The 21877-nt window shown below is 49.8% G+C and overlaps 1 protein-coding gene across 1 annotated transcript; it reads left to right on the forward strand.

Moving 5' to 3' along the window:
• Positions 1-20441: 20441 nt before the first annotated feature.
• On the forward strand, positions 20442-21382 carry LOC114095735 (metallothionein-1E). Its single transcript, XM_027939126.2, has 3 exons — positions 20442-20592; positions 20872-20937; positions 21154-21382. Exons 1-3 carry the CDS (start codon positions 20565-20567, stop codon positions 21243-21245), a joined length of 186 nt encoding a protein of 61 aa, XP_027794927.1. The 5' UTR covers positions 20442-20564; the 3' UTR covers positions 21246-21382.
• Positions 21383-21877: the final 495 nt, after the last annotated feature.

Genomic DNA, 21877 nt, shown 5'->3' on the forward strand with positions numbered 1-21877 from the left:
CATCCTGTGCATGTACGAATATGTAACAACCAATCTCACTATTCTGCATAATTATAATGCACCAATAAAAATATGAAAGGGTAATAGCTAATGTAAGTCAATGAAATAATATGTGAAATTCTTAGCTTCACATGATGTTCAATATGGCGCCCGGTGCACAGTAAACCCCCAGCTGATGAACCCAGCCTAATTCCATCTGAAGATTGGGAGCCATCTTGTCACAGAGTCATGAAAAGTTAATTTCTGTTTTACTATAAATTTCTGTGATTTCTAAACTTGTTTGGAATTCCTGCCTGTGCCTTGAACTCACCCATGCCTGGCTCCCCCTGACCAGATAACAACCCTCTCTGAAACCTCAGTGGCGTCTCATAAATTCTGATGTTGGAATCTGAGTTTATTTCTTACCTTGAAATGTCAAGCCATGTAGATCGTAAAGCTATTATCTGCCTTTGTATTATGCTTATCAAAATCCTGTTATCTGTAAGTTCTCAAGACACCCCCCTTTGCAACTTTTTGTGCTATACAACCGTGTTCCTAGAGAGCTAGGGTGCTGATCTCCAGCCCGGGGTTTTGGGAGAGACAGTCCTGGCCAGCTCCTGTGTACACAAATATAAGCTTGCTTTAATTGATTCAAAAGTGGAGCCTGTGGTCTTTTCTTTGCGTTATGGTTTAACACCAGCAAGTGAAGCCACTGTCATTTGGTCAACCCATGTGAAACTTGAGTACAGACTAGGGACAGTCCACAAAATTATTTCTAGGCAAGTTGGAGCTAGAAACCATGAGCCTGCTGGACCAGTGCCCCTTCTCCAGTTTCATCTGTGGACAAAATTGCTCGTTAAACATTTATTCATTGGAGAGTACTCTAAGAAAAGACTTTATTTGCAGATAAGCATATTTGCCAATTCCTTTTTGCATTCCATTGTTTACCTGGGTTCCTAAAATCCTGGCCAACTGTTCAGTCCCAGGATAGTAAATTGGGAAATTCTTTGAGAACGAATCCTACACTGGATTAATTTCAACTAGGTGTGGGACTTGCTGGGCTCTTAGCTTTTTTCTGAGATCATCTGGGGATTTTCCACCCCTTGGTTGGTGTGACCCTGAGTGATCTCCACCCTGCAGCTACTAGGTCCTGCCCATTGGCCCCAATCTAAGTGAAAAGATCCAAGTCTCAGTGAACAACCTTCTCCCACAAAGCCTGAGAATAATGTGTGACTCAGGTGGCCCAAGCCGACACCCACAATACTGCCATCAAGTGGAGGCTACTATGTTTAGGGAAACTCAGAGCTGAGGCTGACTGTGAGGCTGAGTGTCACCCAGGAGCTCTGAGAGCCAAGGCTCCCTGCAGGTCCTCACCTGGCTTCCTCATGTAGAAAAGATGAGAGCCAAAGTGGCTAAAGGCCCCATTGTGTTTTCCAAGTGCCATCCCATTTAAACCCCTGACAAATCTATGAAATAGGAACTAACAGTATTCCCATTTTCCCCTGAAGTGACCCAAGGCACAAATACATTAAGTAACTTGGTAGTCATTTACTAGTACATTGTTGAGAGCCACAGCCCAAGGGGCCCCAGCAAACTTCCAGCTGATTGGCTCACCGTGGCCCCAGCAAACTTCCAGCAGCCAGCTGATTGGCTCCTCTGCAGTGATGCTCATTGGGCTGTTTCCCCACCCTTTCAGACCACAGAGCTGCTCATTGGGGGACTCTTTTGGCTCCGCCCACACGACCCAGCCAATTGGCCTCAAGAGCAGGAGGAGTGGGGGGTTGAGAAGCTCCCTGGAAGCCGTGGTGGCAGTTGGGCTCTGAGGGAATTCCTGAAGGGCTCATTTGGTGTGGCCTGTGTGTTCTAAAAATAAAGTTTGTTTCTGCTTGACAAGTGGCTCATGAATTGTGCCCAGCCAGACTGCGGCAGTACGTGGTAGAGTCCCCGTGTGAACTCAGCTGGCATATCTTCATTCATTCATTCGTTCATCCATCACTCATTTACTAAGTGTATCCTGTATCCCAGGCACTCTTACAGGCACTTCAGTACGTCAGTGAACATCAACAATGGTCCTGCTGTCATCTGCAAAAGTTCTAGCAGAAGGAGACAGGCAATTGGAAGCATTTCAGATACATAAGTCATTTAATTTATTAGAAGATGTTAAATGCTATTTTTTTAAAAAAAAGAAAGATTAAGCAAAGTAAAGAGGATCAGGAGTACCCGGAAGTTGAGGCCCTGTTATAATTTTATTTTTTATATTTATTTATTTATTTATTTATTTATGCTATCAAAGAACAGAATTATGACAGTGTAATTTAACGATCCTAATTGGCTTCATTTTATTATTTTTTATTTTTTTAAGAATTTTTAATATTTATTTTTTAGTTATCGGCGGACACAACATCTTTGTATGTGGTGCTGAGGATCGAACCTGGGGCGCACGCATGCCAGGCGAGCGCGCTACCGCTTGAGCCACATCCCAGCCCAATTGGCTTCATTTTAAATTTTAAAATCAGGTAACACTTCTTCCCATAAAACAGAATCAGTTTTCCTATGAGCCAAGCACTCATCAAAAATAATTTGATGATTAACATCAGATTATTTATTTTGCTTACACAAAATAAGGACAAGGGAACTTCATTATTTCACCAGTTGAGAATGGCTGTTCTCCCTCCAATCCAGATTTCTCTTGGAGGTCCAGATATGTCAGCTTGGTTTGATTGACTCCATGTTTTGTTTTGGTTTTTTTCCCCCTGGAATACTTTTTTTTCAATATCTATTTTTTAGTTGTAGTTGGATACAATATCTTTATTTTTATGTGGTGCTGAGGATCCAACCCAGGACCTTGCCCATGCTAGGCGAGCACTCTACCGCTGAGCCACAACCCCAGCCGCTCCCCCTGGAATATTGTCTCTACTGAAAAATTGGCTTCACAAAGAAGGTGGCAGCAGGAAAATTTCAGAATCCAAAGCTTAAAAATAAGTCTTGGGCAGTGTGGGGTCATTTTATGTCTCTGGGGGGGATCATCCAGTGTCCGAGGCCTGGGGACAGAGGCAAAGTCCCCAGCCGCCCATCTAGGAGATGTCACTCTCAGTAGCATCTGGTGTCCTGACCAGGATGACGGTGGGTAAGGAGCAGCAGGTCACAGGGGCCCCCTGACCCTCTGGGAGACAGAGTTGTCCCTGGGCAGACCCCAGGGCTGAGGGTCAGCAACCAGGGGAGAATCAACAACTGTCCCCGCCTGTGGTCCCTGAGGTCCTGGGGCAGGGATGCAGGAGGCAGCCAGTGTCACAAGATGTCCCCTTCCCCAGCCAGGCCGGGCGCCTGGCTAAGCGAGGAGAAAGACAGTGTCCCTTCTCAGGGCCTGGCCCCTGCGCCTGGTCTCACTTCCTTGCCAGCACCACCTGGAAGGGGAGGAAGTGACACCCAGGAGAAGGCCGGGAAATGAGGCCACCGTCACATTCAAGTTCAGGGTGCGACAGCTCAGTCTGCCTCTCAACAGGCCCCATACTCGGCTCCCCTTCATGGGCCACATCCCTTCTGAGAGTCATGCCCTACCCTTTATAGGCACAAGGACCCAGAAGTTCCAGGGACACGTCCATGTTTAGGCCCTCGGATCCGGAAGTTCCTCAGGCATCCATGTTTAGGCCCCCGGATCCAGAAGTTCCTCAGACGCACGTCCATGTTTAGGCCTTGGCATCCGGAAGTGCCTCAGGTGCAGGTCCATGTTTAGGCTCTAGGATCCGGAAGTTCCTCAGGTGTCCATATTTAGGCCCACGGATCAGGAAGTTCCTCGGGTGCACATCCATGTTTAAGCCCCCAGATCCGGAAGTTCCTCAGGCATCCATGTTTAGGCCCCCGGAACTAGAAGTTCCTCAGGCGCACGTCCACGTTTAAGCCCCAGGATCCGGAAATTCGATGGGTACACGTCCATATTTAGGCCCCTGGATTCGGAAGTTCCTTGGGCGTATATCCATGTTTAGGCCATAGCATCTGGAAGTGCCTCAGGTGCAGGTCCATGTTTAGGCTCTAGGATCCGGAAGTTCCTCAGGCATCCATATTTAGGCCCACGGATCTGGAAGTTCCTTAGGCATCCATGTTTAGGCTCTGAGATCCAGAAATGACTCAGGCATCCATGTTTAGGCCCCCGGATCCGGAAGTTCCTCAGGCGTATGTCCATGTTTAGGCCCCTGGATCTGGAAGTTCCTCAGTTGCACGTCCATGTTTAGGCTTTAGGATCCGGAAGTTCCTTTAGTGCACATCCATGTTGAGACTCTAGGATTCGGAAGATCCTCAGGCGCCCATGTTTAGGCCCCCAGATCCAGAAGTTCCTCAGGTACACGTCCATCTTTGGGCCTTCAGATCCGTAAGTGCCTCAGGCGTCCATGTTTAGGCTGTAGCATCCACAAGGCCCTGCTATAATTTTAAATAGGCTGATCATGGTGGGCTTCACAGGGAAAGCAAGATTGGGGCCAGGACAAGCAGCTAAGAAAGAAGTGAATCCGGGAGTTGCCTGGATGTTTGGGGGTGGAAAAGCACAGGCACAGGGATTTGGACGACGAGATTTCACATTGTGGAAATGGGCTCAAGGGGTGCAAGGGGAATTAAGGGGGGCAGTGAGGGGACCCCTGGAGCAACACATCTACATGAAAGGCCTCTCAGAGGTCACAGAGGTTGAGGCCTGAGGGGCAAAGGGCCCAAGAATGAGGGGATGTTGTCTTTCTCAATATCTCAGCATTCCAGCTCAGAAACCTGAGAGGCCACAGGGAACGAAGAGAGGTGCCTGGATACAGAAACCCAAGGGTCGGGGCCTAGGAAGGGCAATAGGAGGCCAGAGGAAGAATGAAAGCAGGGCTGTGGTTGTGGCTCAGGGGTAGAACCCTTGCCTAGCGTGGGTGAGGTTCTGGGTTCCATCCTCAGCACCACTTTAAATAAATAAATAAACGTCCATTGACACTAAAAAAAATACTTTTAAAAAATGAAAACAAATGAACAGTCACAAATCTGGTGCTAGAGTTGGGGGCTGAGAACCACCAACCACCTTGGGCTTCAAGTTCAAGAGATGTTAAATGACCTCATCTCTTCCTCCGCCTCCTCTATATCCCCCTCCTTGTTCTTCTCATTTTTTATTTTCTCCTTCCACTTCACTGTAACTTTGCCTCATGGACCATTACATGGTGGTCCTGCAAAGAACAGTTTGGGGAAACTAGCTAGCTCGGCCCCTCTGTGGAGGCTGTTTGGAGACCTATGGCCACTAACAATGGGGGAGAAGGGTTTCCAGCTAAGAGTTCATAGAACTTGCCCAGCTCCTGTTGGGAACCGAGGCTCGGCTTTGCATAGGGACAGTCGGAGCCATGCTAAGTCTCTCCATGGAGTCCCAGTATCCCCTTCTCTGTAAAACCAAACTCTGAAACCTTCCTTGGGGAGCAGTTTGAGAACCCCTCCAAAGAGGGAGAGACGGGGTGCCCAGGGGATGTCTCTTTAAAAGGAAGTGAAAGTAATGGTGAGAAAGGTTTTGAGAGCCTTTGAGAGGACATGTGGAGGAACTTCCACTCTGGGGAAGGCAATGGATGTTCCAGCCACCTAAGGATCCTGACCCTTCTGGTCTCCAGTTTTCAAACACTGTATGGCAGGCACCTGGAATTATCTTGTTTTTTTTTTGTTTGTTTTGTTTTGTTTTACTCCCTTCCTAAGCAAGCTTTGTACCTCAGATAAACCCCAAGACAATTATGTGAAGGGCCCCTGCACCACAGGCGGGAAAAGTGAGGGCTTCCTGCGGGAGTCACCATGTGGTCGCCATGTCTGGAATGCCACACTGCCCAGCCTCCTATTTCTGCAGCCTGTGACCCCTTGTCTCTTGCTTTTCCTTTGCTCCTCTGGTTCCTGGGTATCGAGTGTCTTCATTTTCCCTGTTGAGTTTACCGCCAGCAAGGACGTGAATGGCAAATCAGTGTCAGAAATAACATTTCCACCCACACAGCCTCCTGACTCTCAACATAATGTTTCTGACTCAATTTTGGGCTCTGGAGGGCAGCGGCCTGCCCTTTCCTCACCCAGGGTTATGGTTTAAATGTTTTCTTCTTGGGGCTGATTTCCCCATTGTGACTGGTTCTTCATCCAAAACTGGCCCTAGCCTTTCTTTGGGGCCCATCATAATGCTCGATTTCCCCTGGCCCCCAACTCTGTGAAAATGTTGGCAAGCAAGGCAGATTTTTGAAACGTCTCAGAGGGACTAAGGAGACAGTTACACTATGGACCACACAATGGCATTTTAAAATGCTCTTAACAGAGTTCCTCTCCTAGCCCTGCCCCCTTCTTCTCTCCTCTACCCCAAACTTCGGAGGGGTGGGGGCTCCTGGATGACCTATCTGTTGAAGAGCAGTTTTCTCTCACTCTGCTTCTCCAGGGATCACCCTCATTACCCTGCTCAGCTGTGAAGGATCCTCTTGGCAGGCTTCCTTGGAAGGTCCTTGTCCCACCGCTGACCTTGGCATATGATGTCAGAACTCCAGCAACCAGGAAGTGGGGGAGTTATTCCCCAGAGCTGAATCTGGGTCTGGAGTTGGAGTAGAAGGTAATGGGTCCCTGTTACCTACAATGTAAATAAACTTCTTCTCACTTTGCATTTAAATCCCCTATCTAAGCATTGTTGTACCTAGGCTTTCTTCTGTAAATAGAAAAATCTTATGCGTCTTCACTGACTTTGATAAACCTCCTTCCTGGATGAATGGGGGAGGGGTGATGGCGACAAGCCCCCACTAATAATCTCTCTGAGTACTTAAGTTCTGAGTTCTAGGCCTTGTTCTATCTCAGGCTCATTCTGGGACCTAAGAGGATCTTCCTTTCGGGCCTCCTTTTCCTAATTTGTATAACGGAGCAATAGGAGTCACAGATCTCAAGGTGCTGGGCAGAATGGAGGCGGAATGGAAGACGATCCTTGTCCCTGCACGTCAGGCTCAGTGTGATGGGTCTCTTTCTGCCCCCAGCTCAGCACCCCGTTTGGATAAAACTGGCGCCAAAATTCCAGGATATCGGGGGCACAAGGCAAGAAAGGGTTGGAAAATGCACAAAACATCTTTGCCTCCCTCCACTTCCAGAGATGGTACGTGCTCACTTCCTCTGGCGGTGGCTGCAGCCGCGGCCGCGTCCCGGGTGGTTCCCAGGGCGGGGAGCCGCCGAGCACTCGGCTGCAGGGCGGGGTACCGGGAGAGCCGACCCGGGCACAGCGTCCGCAGCGCGCGCAGCGGGGACGGGGGGACACTTGCCGCAGTACGCCGGGACCCGTGCGCACAGACCGAGAGCGGGCGTTGTGCGCAGGGGCGGGCGCCCAGCGGGCTTGGCATGCGCGCCCCCGCCCGGGGCTATAAAAGCCTTGCCACCTGCTGCCACTAGCCACGCAGTTCGTCCACTTACTGGAGGAGCCAAGTCACCGTCTCCAGTGCTGCTTGCCTCGACATGGACCCTGAGACCTGCCCCTGCCCTACTGGTGAGCCCCCGCCTCCCTCCTGCGGCACAGCGCACCCCTTTACCGGCAAAGAATCCCACGCCCCATGCTCCGTTCAAGGACACTTGGGGGAGGGGCCCCTTATTTCCCATTTGGAACCTCGTGAAGGATGAGGATGCCCATGTGGCGAAGAGCACGGGATCCGGCAGCCCATCTCCTCCTAGGCCCGGGGCCACCAGGGTTTTACCGCATTAACCCTTCCTGTGGCGTCACCCACTCTAGGTGGTTCCTGCACCTGCACCGACTCCTGCAAGTGCGAGGGATGCAAATGCACCAACTGTAAGAAGAGTGAGTGCACCCCCCGCCGCCATCTCCCCCGCCCCGCACCTCCCCCCCCCCCGCACCTCCCCCCCCCCCCGCACCTCCCCCCCCCCCCCCCCCCCGCGTCTGGCTGGATACAGAGGGACTCCTAGGCTCCGCGTCCAAACCTGCAGGTAGACGTTAAAATACAGAGGCCCAGAGACTGATGCAGTGGGGTTGCGATGAGACCTTTTTGCCAATTCCCAGAAGATTCCAGCGGGCAGCTGGGGGTGGAGAACAGCTCCTCTGGTCCAACCTCTGTCATGGAGCCCGCCCTTCAAAAACCCAGGTGCCTGGGGAGGCCATGAGCCAAGCTGGGGTTAGCTCGGAAGTTCCAGTCCTTGGTCCCTCTCAGGCCTGTGGATGCCCCTCAATTTGGCCTCCCCACCTCTCAGCAGTATGAAATTCATAGAGGGGACAGGAGAGGGAAGGAAGGCTGACTTCTTCCACTGGGTGCAAGAACAGGCACAGATCCCTTTGGAGTTCCTGACCCCCCACACTGCACCATCCCAACTCCTCTGAGTTGATCCTGCAAGGCCTCTTCCAAGACCATTTGCCTGGCAAGGTTTCTCCTCAAGGCCTAGCCCTCTCTGAGCCTGGGCCTCAGCTCAGCATGACTGGCACCCACCAAAGGAGCTATGAGCTGGTGGGAGCCGGGAATACTCCTATAGAAGCCCAGTATGCAGCTGGGGCACCATAGGTGCTGAGTCAGACCAGGTGTGAGAGAAGGAAGCGGGCAGCCACCAGCACAGGCTAAACGGGGATGACTCCCCACCTCCCAGCACCTGTCCCCCTCCCCTTCCTCTGCTGGGGACAGATGGGAGACATCAGACGAGCACCCCCATTTTGTCCGCAGGCTGCTGCTCCTGCTGCCCTGCGGAATGTGAGAAGTGTGCCAAGGACTGTGTGTGCAAGGGTGGCGAGGGCGCCGAGGCGGAGGCAGAGAAGTGCAGCTGCTGCCAGTGAGGACGTGTCCCTCTGGGTGACTCGTGTGTGAATAGTGCCCGGTGGCTCAGGGCCATCTCTGCCATGGTGGGGTGTGGCTGTTGTCCCCTTCACCTGCTGCCCACTGAGAGTGACAATAAACCTGATGAACAGCATGAACCAAGCCCTGGTCTCTTCTTAAAATGGGGAAGGATGTGGAGAGATGGGGACCCACTCCAAGGTACCCTCCAGTTAAAAGTGAAATCCAGAGGCTTGACCACTGGTGTGCACAGGGTGGGGATGGAGCCCCGAGGACAGTACATTCCCTTCCACTATCAGATAGCACCTGATCCTCCTGCCCAGCTCTGGGGAGAGAGCAGAGACCAGATCCACCAAAGTTTGCCGCTCCAGCCTCCAAACTCACTTGCTCCATCTGTACAGTGGGGCTGGTACCGCCAGACCCAAGTACCCCCAGACCCAAGGGCTTGTGATTCTGGAACTCTCTAGTTGTTCCCGTGAAAATGTCTGTTTTCAGAGTCCTTGGAGGAGAATCCAGAGGCCTGGGGTTTATCTTGGCACACTGTGGGCTCTGTTACCAAGGCCACCTCCCTGAATGGCTGGTCTCCCCAAAGCGATTGTCCAGCTCTTCTTCAAATGTCACTTGGCAATTTGTTGCCTTCTTTGATCCAGGGGAAGTAGGATCATAAGAGCTTTTATCCGCAGTGGTTGTGGTCTGATCCTTGAGGAAAGAACTCCCAGACCTACCTGGGAGTAGGAGAGAAGGGAAAGATTGAATTCTGGGAGACAGACGTTTCCCTTTAAAAGAATAAAAGGAGTCAAACACAAACCTTTTCCTCCAGGTTAGTTTCTTAGGATTTTGCATTCCAGACTCAGCCACCACAGTTACCATTATTTTTTATCTAACAGGCTGAATTTAGAAAAGGAGAGTGTGTAAGAAGAGCCAAGCCAGTGTTGAAAAGGAACAAAAGGGGCTTGCTCTAACGGGCTAGCACTACTTGTTCCAAAGCTCTAGGAAGTGGGGTTGGCTCAGGAATAGATCAGTTGACAGAGAGGAGGGGCCAGAAACAGACCCTTAAAGCCAAAAGTAAGAGATGATGAAGTGTGTGTGTGTGTGTGTGTGTGTGTGTGTGGTGAGGATGCACTAGTCACCAAAGGACTACCCTTGGAAAATCATGTAGAAAATAAATCTGAATTCATCTACACACCTAGGGGCAAAAGTCAAAGCTATGAAAGAATGTGGAAGGGGGAAGATAGGAGGAGGATTTTTACTTTGGGTTCTTAAAGACACATTAAAAAAGATTGCTGGGCTGGGGTGGTGGCTCAGTGGTGGAAAGCTTGCCTAGCATGTTTGAGGCACTGGGTTCAATTCTCAGCACTGCATATAAATAAGTGAATAAAAATAAAGGTCCATCAGCAACTAAAAAACATTAAAAAAAAAAGATTGCTAAATCTGAGATCGCCTTGTGCTAAATCCTTTAAGCACCTTATCTTACTGAAATTATAACTCTAGAAGAGCAGCATGACTGTTCTACCCATTTCACAGATTAGGCAATGGGGTCTGGGAGGATTTGCATGAGGTGCATGGCTAGATTGTGGCGAAGCCAAGATGTGGACATAAGCTGCCTAACTAAAGTCTAGTTAGTTAAACTTGACTACAAGTTGTTCTCTGTCTACTGGCTGGCCTGTGGCACAAAAAACAAAGCCACGGCTGGGGATGTAGCTCAGTTGGTAGAGTGCTTGCCTTGCACACACAAAGCCCTGGGTTCGATCCCCAGCACCCCAAAAAACAAACAAACAACAACAACAAAAAGCCAAATCATCTCATACCTATTAGGATGGCTAGAAGAAAGAAAAGAAAAAGTCTTGATCAGGATATGTAGAAAACAGCCTCTGTGCATTGCTAGTGGAAATATAAAATTGGGCAGTCCCTATAGAAAGCAGTTAGGCAGTTCCTCAAAGGCTAAAAATAGAACTAGCATATGATCCAGCAATTCCACTTCTCCAAAAGAAATAAACAGGGTCTTGAATAACATATTTGTATACTCTTATTCATAGCAGCCTTATTCATAATAGCCAGAAAGTATTGAGGAAGTAACTCGAGTGTCCACTGACGAATGAATGAATGGGTAAACAAAATGTGGTACGTACAGGCGATGGAATGTCATTCAACCTAAAAACAGTACTGAAGTTTTGACACATAATACAACATGAGTGAACCTTGACGACACCAAGTTAGTGAAATGAGCCAATCATGAGAAGGCAATATTGTTTGTTTCCATGGTACCATGTCCCTGGGGGGCAGGAGAGTGAGAGTTGTTTCATGGAAGTTAAGTTTCAGTTTTGCAAGAGGAAGAGTTCTGGAAATTGGTTGTTCAACAATCTCAGTGTGCTTAGTATTACTGAATTGTACGCTCAAAAATTTTAAAATCTTAAGTGATGCTGGGCGTGGTAGTGCACCCCTGTAATCCCAGTGACTCAGAAGACTGAGGCAGGAGGATTGCAAGTTCAAAGCCAGCCTCAGCAACTTAGTGAGGCCCTAAGCAACTCAGTGAGATCCTATCTCAAAATAAAAAAATAAAAAGGCTGAGGATGTGGCTCAATGGTGAAGTACCCCTGGGTTCAACCTCTGGTACTAAAAAAAAAAAAAAAAGTCTTAAGTTGGTACATTTTGGAGAAGAGGATCAAAGTTCAAAGCCAGCCTCAGCAACTTAGGGAGGCCTTAAGCAACTCAGTGAGACCCTGTCTCAAAATAATAATTTTTTAAAAAAAGGGTTGGGAATGTGGCTAAGTGGTAAAGGGTCCCTGGGTTCAATCCCCAGTACCAAACAAAAACAAAACCCCCAAAGCTAACTGCAATAGAAAATATTTGTTATATGTATGTGCAATGAGCTGAACTATGTCCCCCAACTCATTGATGGAGGCCCTCTAATGAGTGAGTCAGGAATAAACAAGATCTAAGGGTGAGCCTTGATATAATAGGACCAGTGCCCTTATGAGAATCGTGAGAGAGGTGGCTCACCAGCTCTTTCATCTCATGCACAAAGAAGAGGCTATGTGAGTGCTCGGTGAGGTGGGGGCTCCCTGGTGATTCAGGAAGAAAGGCCTCACCAGTAACAACCAGGATTTCTAGCTTCTAAAACTGTGAGAAAATAAATTTCTGTTAAGTAACCCAGTCTACAACATTTTGTTACAGCAGCCTGAACTGACTAATACAGTGTGTATATATACTTTTGATCTTCTATCGTGTGTGTATACATATTGATCCTTTGTGCACATATCCATATACTTGATAAAAGTTCGATATCTGTGCTATATAGAGTTCTTACAGGGCTGGGTTGTGGCTTAGAGGTAGAGCACATGCCTAGCATGCATGAGGCACTGGGTTTGATTCTCAGCACCACAAAGTAAAATAAAGACATTGTGTCCACCTATAACTAAAAGATAAATATTTTAAAAAATGAGTTCTTATAAACAGATAAAAAGTGGACAACTCAATTTGGAAAAGAGGCCAAGAGCATAAACAAGCAATTCAAGGAAAAATAAACTTAAAAGATCAAAAAACAGGGAAATGATATTTGCCCTCATTCTAGCAAGGAAAACACGAACTTGCATAATATTTTGCCCTTCCAAAATACTGTAAGATATTGTGATTTTTTAAATTAATAGTGAAGGATAGATGAATGGTGACATACTTCCATCTCCTGCTGGAGTGTAAACTGGTTCAGCCACTTTGGAAGGTATTTTAGCAGCACTTTCTCAAGCTGAAAATACATACCTTCAACCTAGGAAGCCAACTGCACCATCATTTGTATCCTCAGAAGTCTGGAAGCAACCTAAACCTCCTTCAGGTGGGAGGTGATTTAAAGATGATCAGAATGAAGGTGGGTGTAGTGGTGCACACCTGTAATCCCAGGGACTACAGCCTTGATGGGAGGCTGAAGCAAGAGGATCATAAGTTAGAGGCCGCACCTGTTCCTTTAGTAGTGAGGTTGAACATCTTTCCGTTAGTTGATGTGCAGTGTCATCATTTCTGAGAACTTCTGGTTCAAGTCTTCAGTTCTTTTTTTCTACTCAGGTGTAGAAGCTGTTTATATATTTTGGCCACTGGTCTTTTGTCTTCCATTTACCAGAAAGTTCTCAAAGTTTCTAGCCCATTACAGGCAATCTCTTTTAAAGACATTTTTTGAATGAAGATAAATTTATATGCCATAAAATTCACTCATTGTAAGGATACTATTCAATGTTATTGGCACATTTTTAGAGTTATGCAACCTTCACAAAAGCCAGCTTTAGAACATTCCCATCATCCAAGTTCTCTTGTGCCTGTTTGCAGTTCATCCTGCTGTCACACACCCCAGGTCCCTAGGTAACCCCTGATCTGCTTTCTGTTTCTCAGTTTGCCTTTTCTTGACATTTCATATAAATGGACCCATACAATACGTGGTGCTTTACATCTGATTTCTTTCACTTCGTATGATACTTTTGAGATTCAAGGTTTTTTCCTTTTTTCTTTTTTTGGTCTGGATGACATTTAATATAGTACACTTAAGTTATATAAATGACTTTTTTTTTTTTGGTGGTGGTGATGCTGGGGATTGAACCTAGGGGTCTTGTGCATGCAAGGCAAGCACTCTACCAACTGAGCTATATCCTAAAGCCCCGTTAGTTATTTTTTTAAATATTTTATTTCTTAGTTGTAGTTGGACACAACACCTTTATTTTACTTATTTATTTTTATGTGGTGCTGAGGATCAAACCCAGGGTCTCGCACATGTGAGGCAAGCGCTCTACCGCTGAACCACAACCCTAGCCCCCTGTTAGTTTTTAATTTCTGAATAGTGTTTGGATACACCACATTTTGCTTACCCATTTACCAGTTGATACTGCTAAGAAAACAAACACGAACTGGAAGAAACCACTTATGAAACATATCTGATAAAGGACTGGCATCCAGAATATATATGAAAGCAGTGGTATTTGTAAAACAATGTTCACAGTAGCATTACACAGAGAGGTCGAAAGGACTCAAATGTTTATTGATGAATAGTTGGATAAAATCTGAAATCTACATATGTAATGGAATATTTATTGAACCTTAAAAAGGAATAAAGTTTAACATGTTACAACATGGGTCAGCCTTACAGACATCACACCAACACACCAGGACAGATATTGTATGGTTCCACTTTCACAAGATACCGAGAGTCGTTCAATTCAGAGAGACAGAAAGTAGCACGGTGGTACCACGGTTAGGGGGCTAGGTTTAATGGATGCGGAATTTGGGAAGATGGGAACGTTCTAGAGATGAATGACGTTGATGGTTTATACAACACTATGAATGCCCTTAGTGTCCCACCCTGTCCTGCACACCTAAAATGGTTAAGTGGGCGATATCCATGTCACAACAATGAAAAAGAAAAACATGGGCAAAATATTCAAATAGATATGTCACTAGAGCAAGTGCATGAGCAGCTAATAAGCAGAGAAAGATATCCAACCTCGCTGGTCGTTAGGGAAATGCAGATTAAAATCACACTTGCTAGAACAGGTCTAATGAAAAAGAAAGAAAAAGACAGAGAGCAAGAGGTGATAATGAGGATGTGGAGAAACTGAAACCTCTGTGCACTGCTGGTAGAAATGATGCAGTCACTTCTGAAAGCAATTTTGGCAATTTCTTCAAAAGTTAAACACAGAGTTACCATATAACCCAGCAATTCTACTCTAGATATCTAATACCAGGATCAATGAAAATATATGTTCACCCAAAGACAGGTGGACACATGTTCATCATCATTTATGAACACAGCTATCTTTGAAAATGTCAAAACACAAAAGCATGTGCCAAGAGCCCCCAACTCGGACCCAGGCCACTGCTTTTGTCCCTAGGTAGCCAGACTTGGAGGGACGCCCTAGCCTCCCCAGCCTTGGGGATGCCTTTGTGGGATGGACCTAGTATGACTTGCTTCTGCTAAATAGAGCACAGCAAAAGTGATGGGTGTCACCTGCACGATTAGGTGACAAAAGATTGTGACTAAATTCTTAAAATTGGAGGAAAAAGGAGGAGGAGGAAGAGGAGGAGGCTGGGGCAGAGCTCATGGTTAGCATGCCTGAGGTCCCAGGCTAGACCCCGGCCGCCTCCTCCAAACAAAGGAGACACCGAGGAAGCTGTTTTCCAAATAACTTGGAAAAGGAAGGCATTTTTATTTTATGGAATAAAGAGTAGCAGGAGCCAGGCGTGATGGCGCACACCTGTAATCCCAGTGGCTCGGGAGGCTGAGGCAGGAGGATCGCAAGTTCAAAGCCAGCCTCAGCAACTTACCGAGACCCTGTCTGTAAATAAAAAATAAAAAGGACTGGGATGTGGCTCAGGGATGAAGCACCCCTGCGTTCAATCCTTGGTACAAAAATAAATAAATAAACAAACAAACAAACAAAAAAGGAGTGCAGGGAAAATTTCAAAAATTATTTACAAAGAGGATTTTTCCTAGGTTAGAGGCAGTCTTTTAGAATCCAAACCTTCATCTGAATTGATTACAGGTTGACAATGGTGTGTCTTTTCTGTTCTTTAAAATAGAAAGCTTCTCTCCACTCCAGTCCCTTGTGAAGCAGGGGAGGAAGGAATGTATCTTGCCAGGTTGCTATCATTTTTGTTTTAAGTTTTTTTTTTTTTTAAGTTGTTGATGGACCTTTATTTTATTTATATGTGGTGCTGAGACTTGAACCTAGTGCCTCACACATGCCAGGCAAGCGCTCTACCACTAAGCTCCAGCTCCAACCCATCATTTAAAAACAAAAATCCAAAAACCTGGGAATTGAATCATTTTTAAACCACTGAGCCACATTCCCAGCCCCCCTTTTATTCCTTTTGTATTTTGAGAGAGGCTCTAGAGCCTTGCTAAGTTGCTGAGGCTGGCCTCCCACTTGCAATCCTCCTGCCTCAGCCAGCCTCTGGGGTCACTGGGATTGCAGGCGCAGCCACCACGCGGCCACTGCTGTCATCTTACTATTTGAGCCACACAGTTGAGACCTCACACCTTCGACGCTCTCTGAACAAATGCAGCATCCTTAGCTGTCACTATATATGAATGCATGCGAGGCCGTCCCTTCTGTCCCACTCACCCTCTGGTGGGCACTCTCTGCCCCCAGTGACGCTCAGCAGAGGGGCCCACGGCAGAGCTGATGCAGGCTCCAGAGCTCCGCTGAAGCAGTCCCAGCCTCAGGGCCACAGCCCAAGAGCACAGTCCTGCCCGCAGCCACAGAGGAAGCTTGCAGGCAGATCCTGTCCCTGCCAACCCTTGAGATGACTGCCACCCTGATGACACCTGGGGCCAGCAGGCCCCTCCATGTGTGGCCTGAATCCTGTCCCACAGAAGTGACACGCATGATCATCCACGGGTGTGGCCTTCAGCTGCTGGGTCATGGGGTGATCTGTTCTGCAGCAGCAGGTACTTAACACACTCCAGCATGAAGGCAGGGTCAGTCCTCTTTGTAAGTCTTTTTAAATTCTTTTCCCTGTACTATTTTTTTTTTTTTTTTTTTTTGGTACCAGGGGTTAAACGCAGGGGTGCTTCATCACTGAGCCACATCCCCAGCCCTTTTTATTTTTATTTACAGACAGAGGTCTCACTAAGTTGCTTAGGCCTCATTAAGTTGCTGAGGCTGGCTTTGAACTTGCGATCCTCCTGCCTCGGCCTCCCGAGTCACTGGGATTACAGGTGTGCGCCATCAGGTCTGGCTCCCGCTACTCTTTGTTCCATAAAATAAGGCAGGGCCAGAGGGGAGAGCCGAGAGCCCACAATTGGTACCTGTGATGGGAGGTCTGCCCAGAGAGGAAGGGGACTTACCCCTGCTGTCCCTCTAACTCATGCTGGCATCTGGCAGCCTTTCTATAGCTGTGGCGACAGGGAACTGTCTCTCAAGGTGGTCCCTGGGCTTGGGGCCAGCTCAATTGCAAGAAAGGCCCTTCTGACTTGGAGCAGAATCTTTTTCCCTGTAACCTCCTCCACTCAATTGTCCTGGTTTTGCCCCTCGGATGGCAGAAAGCAACCCTGATCTCTTCTTTCCCGTGTGGCACAAACATGCGCGGGGTCAGCATGGGGCGTCACCCTCTGGGAGTCATCCCATTCTGCTCTCACAAGCTGGATGTGGCCCTGCCATACCTGTGCGCCCAGCCTCTGCCGTAGAGGGCTGTTCTAGGTTTTGTGACTGATTTTACTTTGGGGGACGGGGTGGTGCTGCGAGGGAACCCAGGGCTTTGCAGCCTCGCGTCGGGTTTAAGTGAGACAAGTTCATAACCTCCTCAGCACAAGTGCCGAGGGGTCGGGTCCGTGCCCCACGACTGCCCTGGCAGATGAGAGGTGCTACAGGGCCACTGCAGCCCTCCCTCCCGTCGAGACCCTGGGTCCCCTGCCCTGGAGTCTGGGCTGGTTCTCTGACTGCTTGACCACAGAACGTGGCACAAGTGACCCGTGCTGGGCGCAGGGTCCATCCAGCCATGAAGGACTCCCGGCGCCTACTCTTGGAGCCCTAGCACTTGTGTCTTTGGGGTCCTGGGCCACACGGCCCAGCTGAAGGGGCCAGCTGAGCCCCCCTCAGGCCCCCTGGGACAGCCCAGCCTCCAGACGAATTTCAACCAAGTGACCTCGGGCAGCAGCAGCGAGAAAAAGAACCCCCCAAGTGAACTCTGCTCCCGTTCCTGACCCAAAAACAGGAAAGACGGTAACATAATTGTCTTCGCTGCTCAAATTTGGGTAATTTTGTTGCATAACCGGATGCGCAGACCCCGTCAGATATCTGATAATGATGGCTGCCTTCAAGACTGAGCCTCCTCCCCTGCACCCCGCAGTGGCTGCTCTCGCCTCTTAGGACCCCTGAGATCAGCTCTCTTCTGGACAGAAGCTCGGCCAGTGGACCCAGCCCTCAGAGTGGTCTGCCCAGAGCAGCTAGAATTCTACCCAGAATAACTTAAGCAGCCAGGCATGCAGGCACACGCCTGTAATCCCAGCTACTCAGGAGGCAGAGGCAGGAGGATCGCAAGTTGGAGGCCAACCTGGGCAATTTAGTAATACCCTGTCTCAAAATAAAAAGGGCTGGGGATGTAGCTTAGTGATAGAGTGCCCTTGGGTTCATCCCCACGACCACAGAAGCAGAAGGAGCAAACAAAAATCCAGAATGATTTAAACAAAAAGGAAATTAATGAGTCCCAATGTCTTCAGGCATGGCTGGATCCGGGTGCTCCCCTGTTTTCAAACTCCATTTCCTTTGGGAAGACTTCATTGTTAGATTCTTCTCGTGACAACAAATGACTTTAGAGACAGCTTTTTGTCCTCTCAGGTTCACGTCCACATTCTCACAACATTCCCAGCAAAAGTTTCATTGATTCTCTTTGAGGCATGGCTGTGGGGCCTAATCAGAGCCAATCACAGTGGCAAGATAGGTGGAAATGCCTGGGAGCCCATGGACAGCAGGGATTAAGAATAGAGAGGGTGATTCTCTAAAGGAAAACCAAGGACATCCTCACAAGGGAAGAATGAGTGGATGCCTGGTGGCAGAACTATATATATATCCCCCTCAATGATTAAAACTAGTGAAAAATCACCTCCCTCACTGTAGATGACATACTTCTATTAATACAGTGCAGGGTGACAGCATCATCTTACAGTGATGACTCATACCAGATGCTCGAGGGGATGTGTTTCACGTCCAGGGCTGCTCAGAATCATCTCCTTCATCCCCTACAGAGTCAGGGGTGTAAGCATGTGAAAGTCCTCCCTCTCCATTCCTGTCTCAAGCCCAGTGAGGCTTTTGGGGACATGGAGATGAACAAAACTAGACCTGTGTCCCTCCCTGAGTGAGCACCCCTCCCTCTCCTCGCAGAGTCAAAGGAACTCCTGGGAGAACACGGAGGCCCAGAAGCAAATTTCACTGCTGAGATGGATGTCGTGAACCCAGGGTCAGACCCGACACTCTGCAGGGCCAGGCAGGCCCTGGCCACCTGCACAGAGGTGGCTGGTGGTTTGGCACAGAAGGCGTGGGCACAGGTAAGTAACAAAACAAGGAACCTGGCCAGTGCCCAAGAGCTGGCAGGGCACGGGGACTTGTGAGAAGCTGGCTCTAAAATCACGGATGTTTGAAAGTGACCCCCGAATTCATCTCACAGGTGGGTCAAGAGATGCTCAGAAGGGCACACACACACCCCAGGGTCAATGACCAGTGACTGACAGAGCGACCCCCAGAATCCAGTCCTCCAACAGCTCACCTCTCCCACCCAGGAGCCCTGAGCGAGCCCAGGTTGTCAGGGGGCATCATGTGACCAGACCCCTCTAATCTAGGAGGGAGCTGGGAGGGGGGCAGCCAGGGGTCCCTCTGTTCACCCATTTGAAAGCCATCAAGAATCCCCCAAGTTCCCAGCCCAGGGCACTGGGCACTGACAGGGTGTTCACCAGCACATTCCACAGTGGCCTCTACTACTAGGGTCAGGAGTGCTCACTGGTGGGACTTCCCCGCCCAGCTGGGAAGATACATACACAGGTCTTTATGTGAGGGCTGCAGGGACCGCCTGTCCCTTGGTGCCCACTGCCCACTGCAGCATAGGCGTCCCCTAGCCTGCGAGGAAGCTCCCGGGAGCCGCCAGACTCCTCCTGGACAACACTTGGACATTCCAAGCACCATGACCTACCAGTTGGCACAGTGCCAGGCGTGTGCAGGCTGGGAGGCAGGATGTGGCTCCCCGGGCAGGAATCTGGACACTACCTTGGCTCTTCCCTCAGCTGGGCCTGGAGGAGAGCTCCCTTCGGGTTTTCCCCCTGGGTGTCCCTGGGCACTGCCAGCTGGCAGCCTCCCGCCTGGCAAAACCTGGTCACCCCAGGCCACAGTGCTGCCTGGCCCAGGCCCCCCTTCTCTCTGCTCTCCCTGCCCCTGAGCTTCCCCTGGGAGGGAAAGGTGTCTGTGTCCCTTTTCCTGCTCACTCCTAGGGCTGCCTGCCTCACTGAACTCACTAGTGGTGAGAAATGGGAGTTTCCCCTGCACGAGGCTTGGGACGTCTTGATCCCTACTCCCCTTCCGTGGAGACACCGACCCTTAGGTCATCTTTAGCATCTGCTGGGGCCTCTGGTTTGAATCTCTACACTCTGCCACTCTAGCTCTGTGACCTTAGGGAAGTTAAGGTCATCCATGTCCTCCTGTCAAAAATGAGATTAATGGGTAGTCCTTACCCATGGGTTGTTACAGGATTAAAGAGATCTCGCCCATAATACACTGAAAATCCCAGTTGAACACTAAAGCAGTCAGTATAGAGCGGGCGTGTCGCCATCCCACAGGATGCGACACTAAGCATTGAACGGTTCAAAGGTTTGGGGGACCTGTCCGCACTTGCGATGGGAATCCCCACGACCAGCTTAAGCCGGCTCCCTGATCGCTGGGGTTCAGACACAGGACAGGCGGCTGGGAGCGGTGCACACGGCGGCGGGCAGGGGCCGGGGGCAGCGGGCGCCACACGGCCCGGCTCTCGGCACACGGCGTCCCTCTGCACTCAGCCCGCGGCGCGCGGCTCCCGCCTGGACGTGCACGTGGGCCGCCTTCCGGGAACTGGCTCCCTGGGGTCCGTGTGCACAGGCTGCTGCGCTCGGCCCCGGGCGCCGCGCGGAGCAGCGAGTGACTCAGCGCTTGGCGAGCGCAGGCTGCGCCCGGCCCGCGCGGAGTTTTTGCACTCGCCCCGGCTCGGGCGGCTATAAAGGCAGCGCGCGGCGCGCTCCGCTGCACCACGCCTCCTCCGGATCCTGTCATCCAGCCGCCTCTGTCTGCCGACTCCAGCCTCCAGCCACCGCCTCGGCTCGCCATGGACCCCAACTGCTCCTGCGCCACCGGTAACTGACCGGGACCGCGTCGTGGGTCGGGGGAGGCAATTTCTCGTCCCTCATTCTCCAAGCCCTCAACCTCTAACCGCCCCTTCCCAAAGCGATCTGGTGTGTTTCTGTTATAGAGTATTCGGAGCCCCGTTTTACCAAGAAGCCACCGAGTTAGTGGCTTTCCAAGGTTCCCACGAGCTGTTGTTGGGACTGAAGGACTCGCACCCGGACTCCTAGCGCGCAGCCCCGCGCTCGGGTGTCCGGGAGCCGCCCTCACCCCCGCCTTTCTTCCTCCAGGTGGTTCCTGCACCTGCGCCGGCTCCTGCAAATGCAAAGAGTGCAAATGCACCTCCTGCAAGAAGAGTGAGTGGGGGGTCTCTCTGCCCCTGACCCGCCCCCTTAGTCCCCCAACCCGTGCCCGTCCCTCTACTCCGTCCGCGGGATGATTCAAGCAGCCCGGGGGTCGCCTTCTCTCGCTAGTCGGCGCCTCCGCAGCCGCAGGGGTCCGGGTCCGGGAGGGCGGGATGCTCGTCGAGCCCTTTCTCCCTGGCGCTCATCGCCGCCGCCTCTCGCCCGCAGGTTGCTGCTCCTGCTGCCCCGTGGGCTGTGCCAAGTGTGCCAAGGGCTGCGTCTGCAAAGGGGCAGTGGAAAAGTGCAGTTGCTGCGCCTGATGTGGAGGGAGCCCCGCTTCCACGTGTAAATAGAACAACATGAAGAAGCCCGGATTTTTTTTTTTTTACAACCCTGACCCATTCCTACATTTTTTTTCTATAAAATCTGTAACTGACAATAAAAGTTGTTGACTTGGTTTTGACTCCGGTTTCCTTTGTGTCCCTAGAAGAAAGGCCGGGGTGAGGGACTGAATGGGGGATGCAGGGCCGGCTCTGGATTCCAATGTAAGCCTCTTGCAAACCGAGAGCTTTCAGGCAAACCAGGCGACATGACTGAGCCTCAGCTTGGGGACAACACAGGGTGGTGTACCAGATCCTACCGTGTGTTTGGGGGACAGTTACAGAATTCCCTTCGCAGTGAAAACTTATGCAAATATTTATTCCCTGGTTTTTCAGTTCCCCATTGGGTCTTAGGTTTAAGAAACAAAGGGTGTGGGATCCAACTCCATTTGCTCCAATCTTATCTGGAGCTTGTGTAAACAATAGGATTTTATCTTCTATCAATCACAGATCCAAGCTTTAGTAAAAATGAGTTAATAACAAAATGAACAGGGGCTGCGGTTGTAGCTCAGTGGTAGAGCGCTTGCCTAGCATGTGAGAGTTACTGGGTTTGATTCTCAGCATCCCATATA

The sequence above is a fragment of the Marmota flaviventris genome, chromosome 18, assembly GCF_047511675.1.
Source record: "Marmota flaviventris isolate mMarFla1 chromosome 18, mMarFla1.hap1, whole genome shotgun sequence".
NCBI classification, from domain to species: Eukaryota; Metazoa; Chordata; class Mammalia; order Rodentia; family Sciuridae; genus Marmota; species Marmota flaviventris.

What these genes read in the sequence shown, in the direction of transcription:
- LOC114095735 (XM_027939126.2), top strand. Translation starts at nt 20,565, where the DNA reads ATGGACCCCAACTGCTCCTGCGCCACCG. An exon ending in CAACTGCTCCTGCGCCACCG is followed by an intron (nt 20,593 to 20,871) that starts GTAACTGACCGG and finishes TTCTTCCTCCAG; the next exon opens with GTGGTTCCTGCACCTGCGCC. An exon ending in ATGCACCTCCTGCAAGAAGA is followed by an intron (nt 20,938 to 21,153) that starts GTGAGTGGGGGG and finishes TCTCGCCCGCAG; the next exon opens with GTTGCTGCTCCTGCTGCCCC.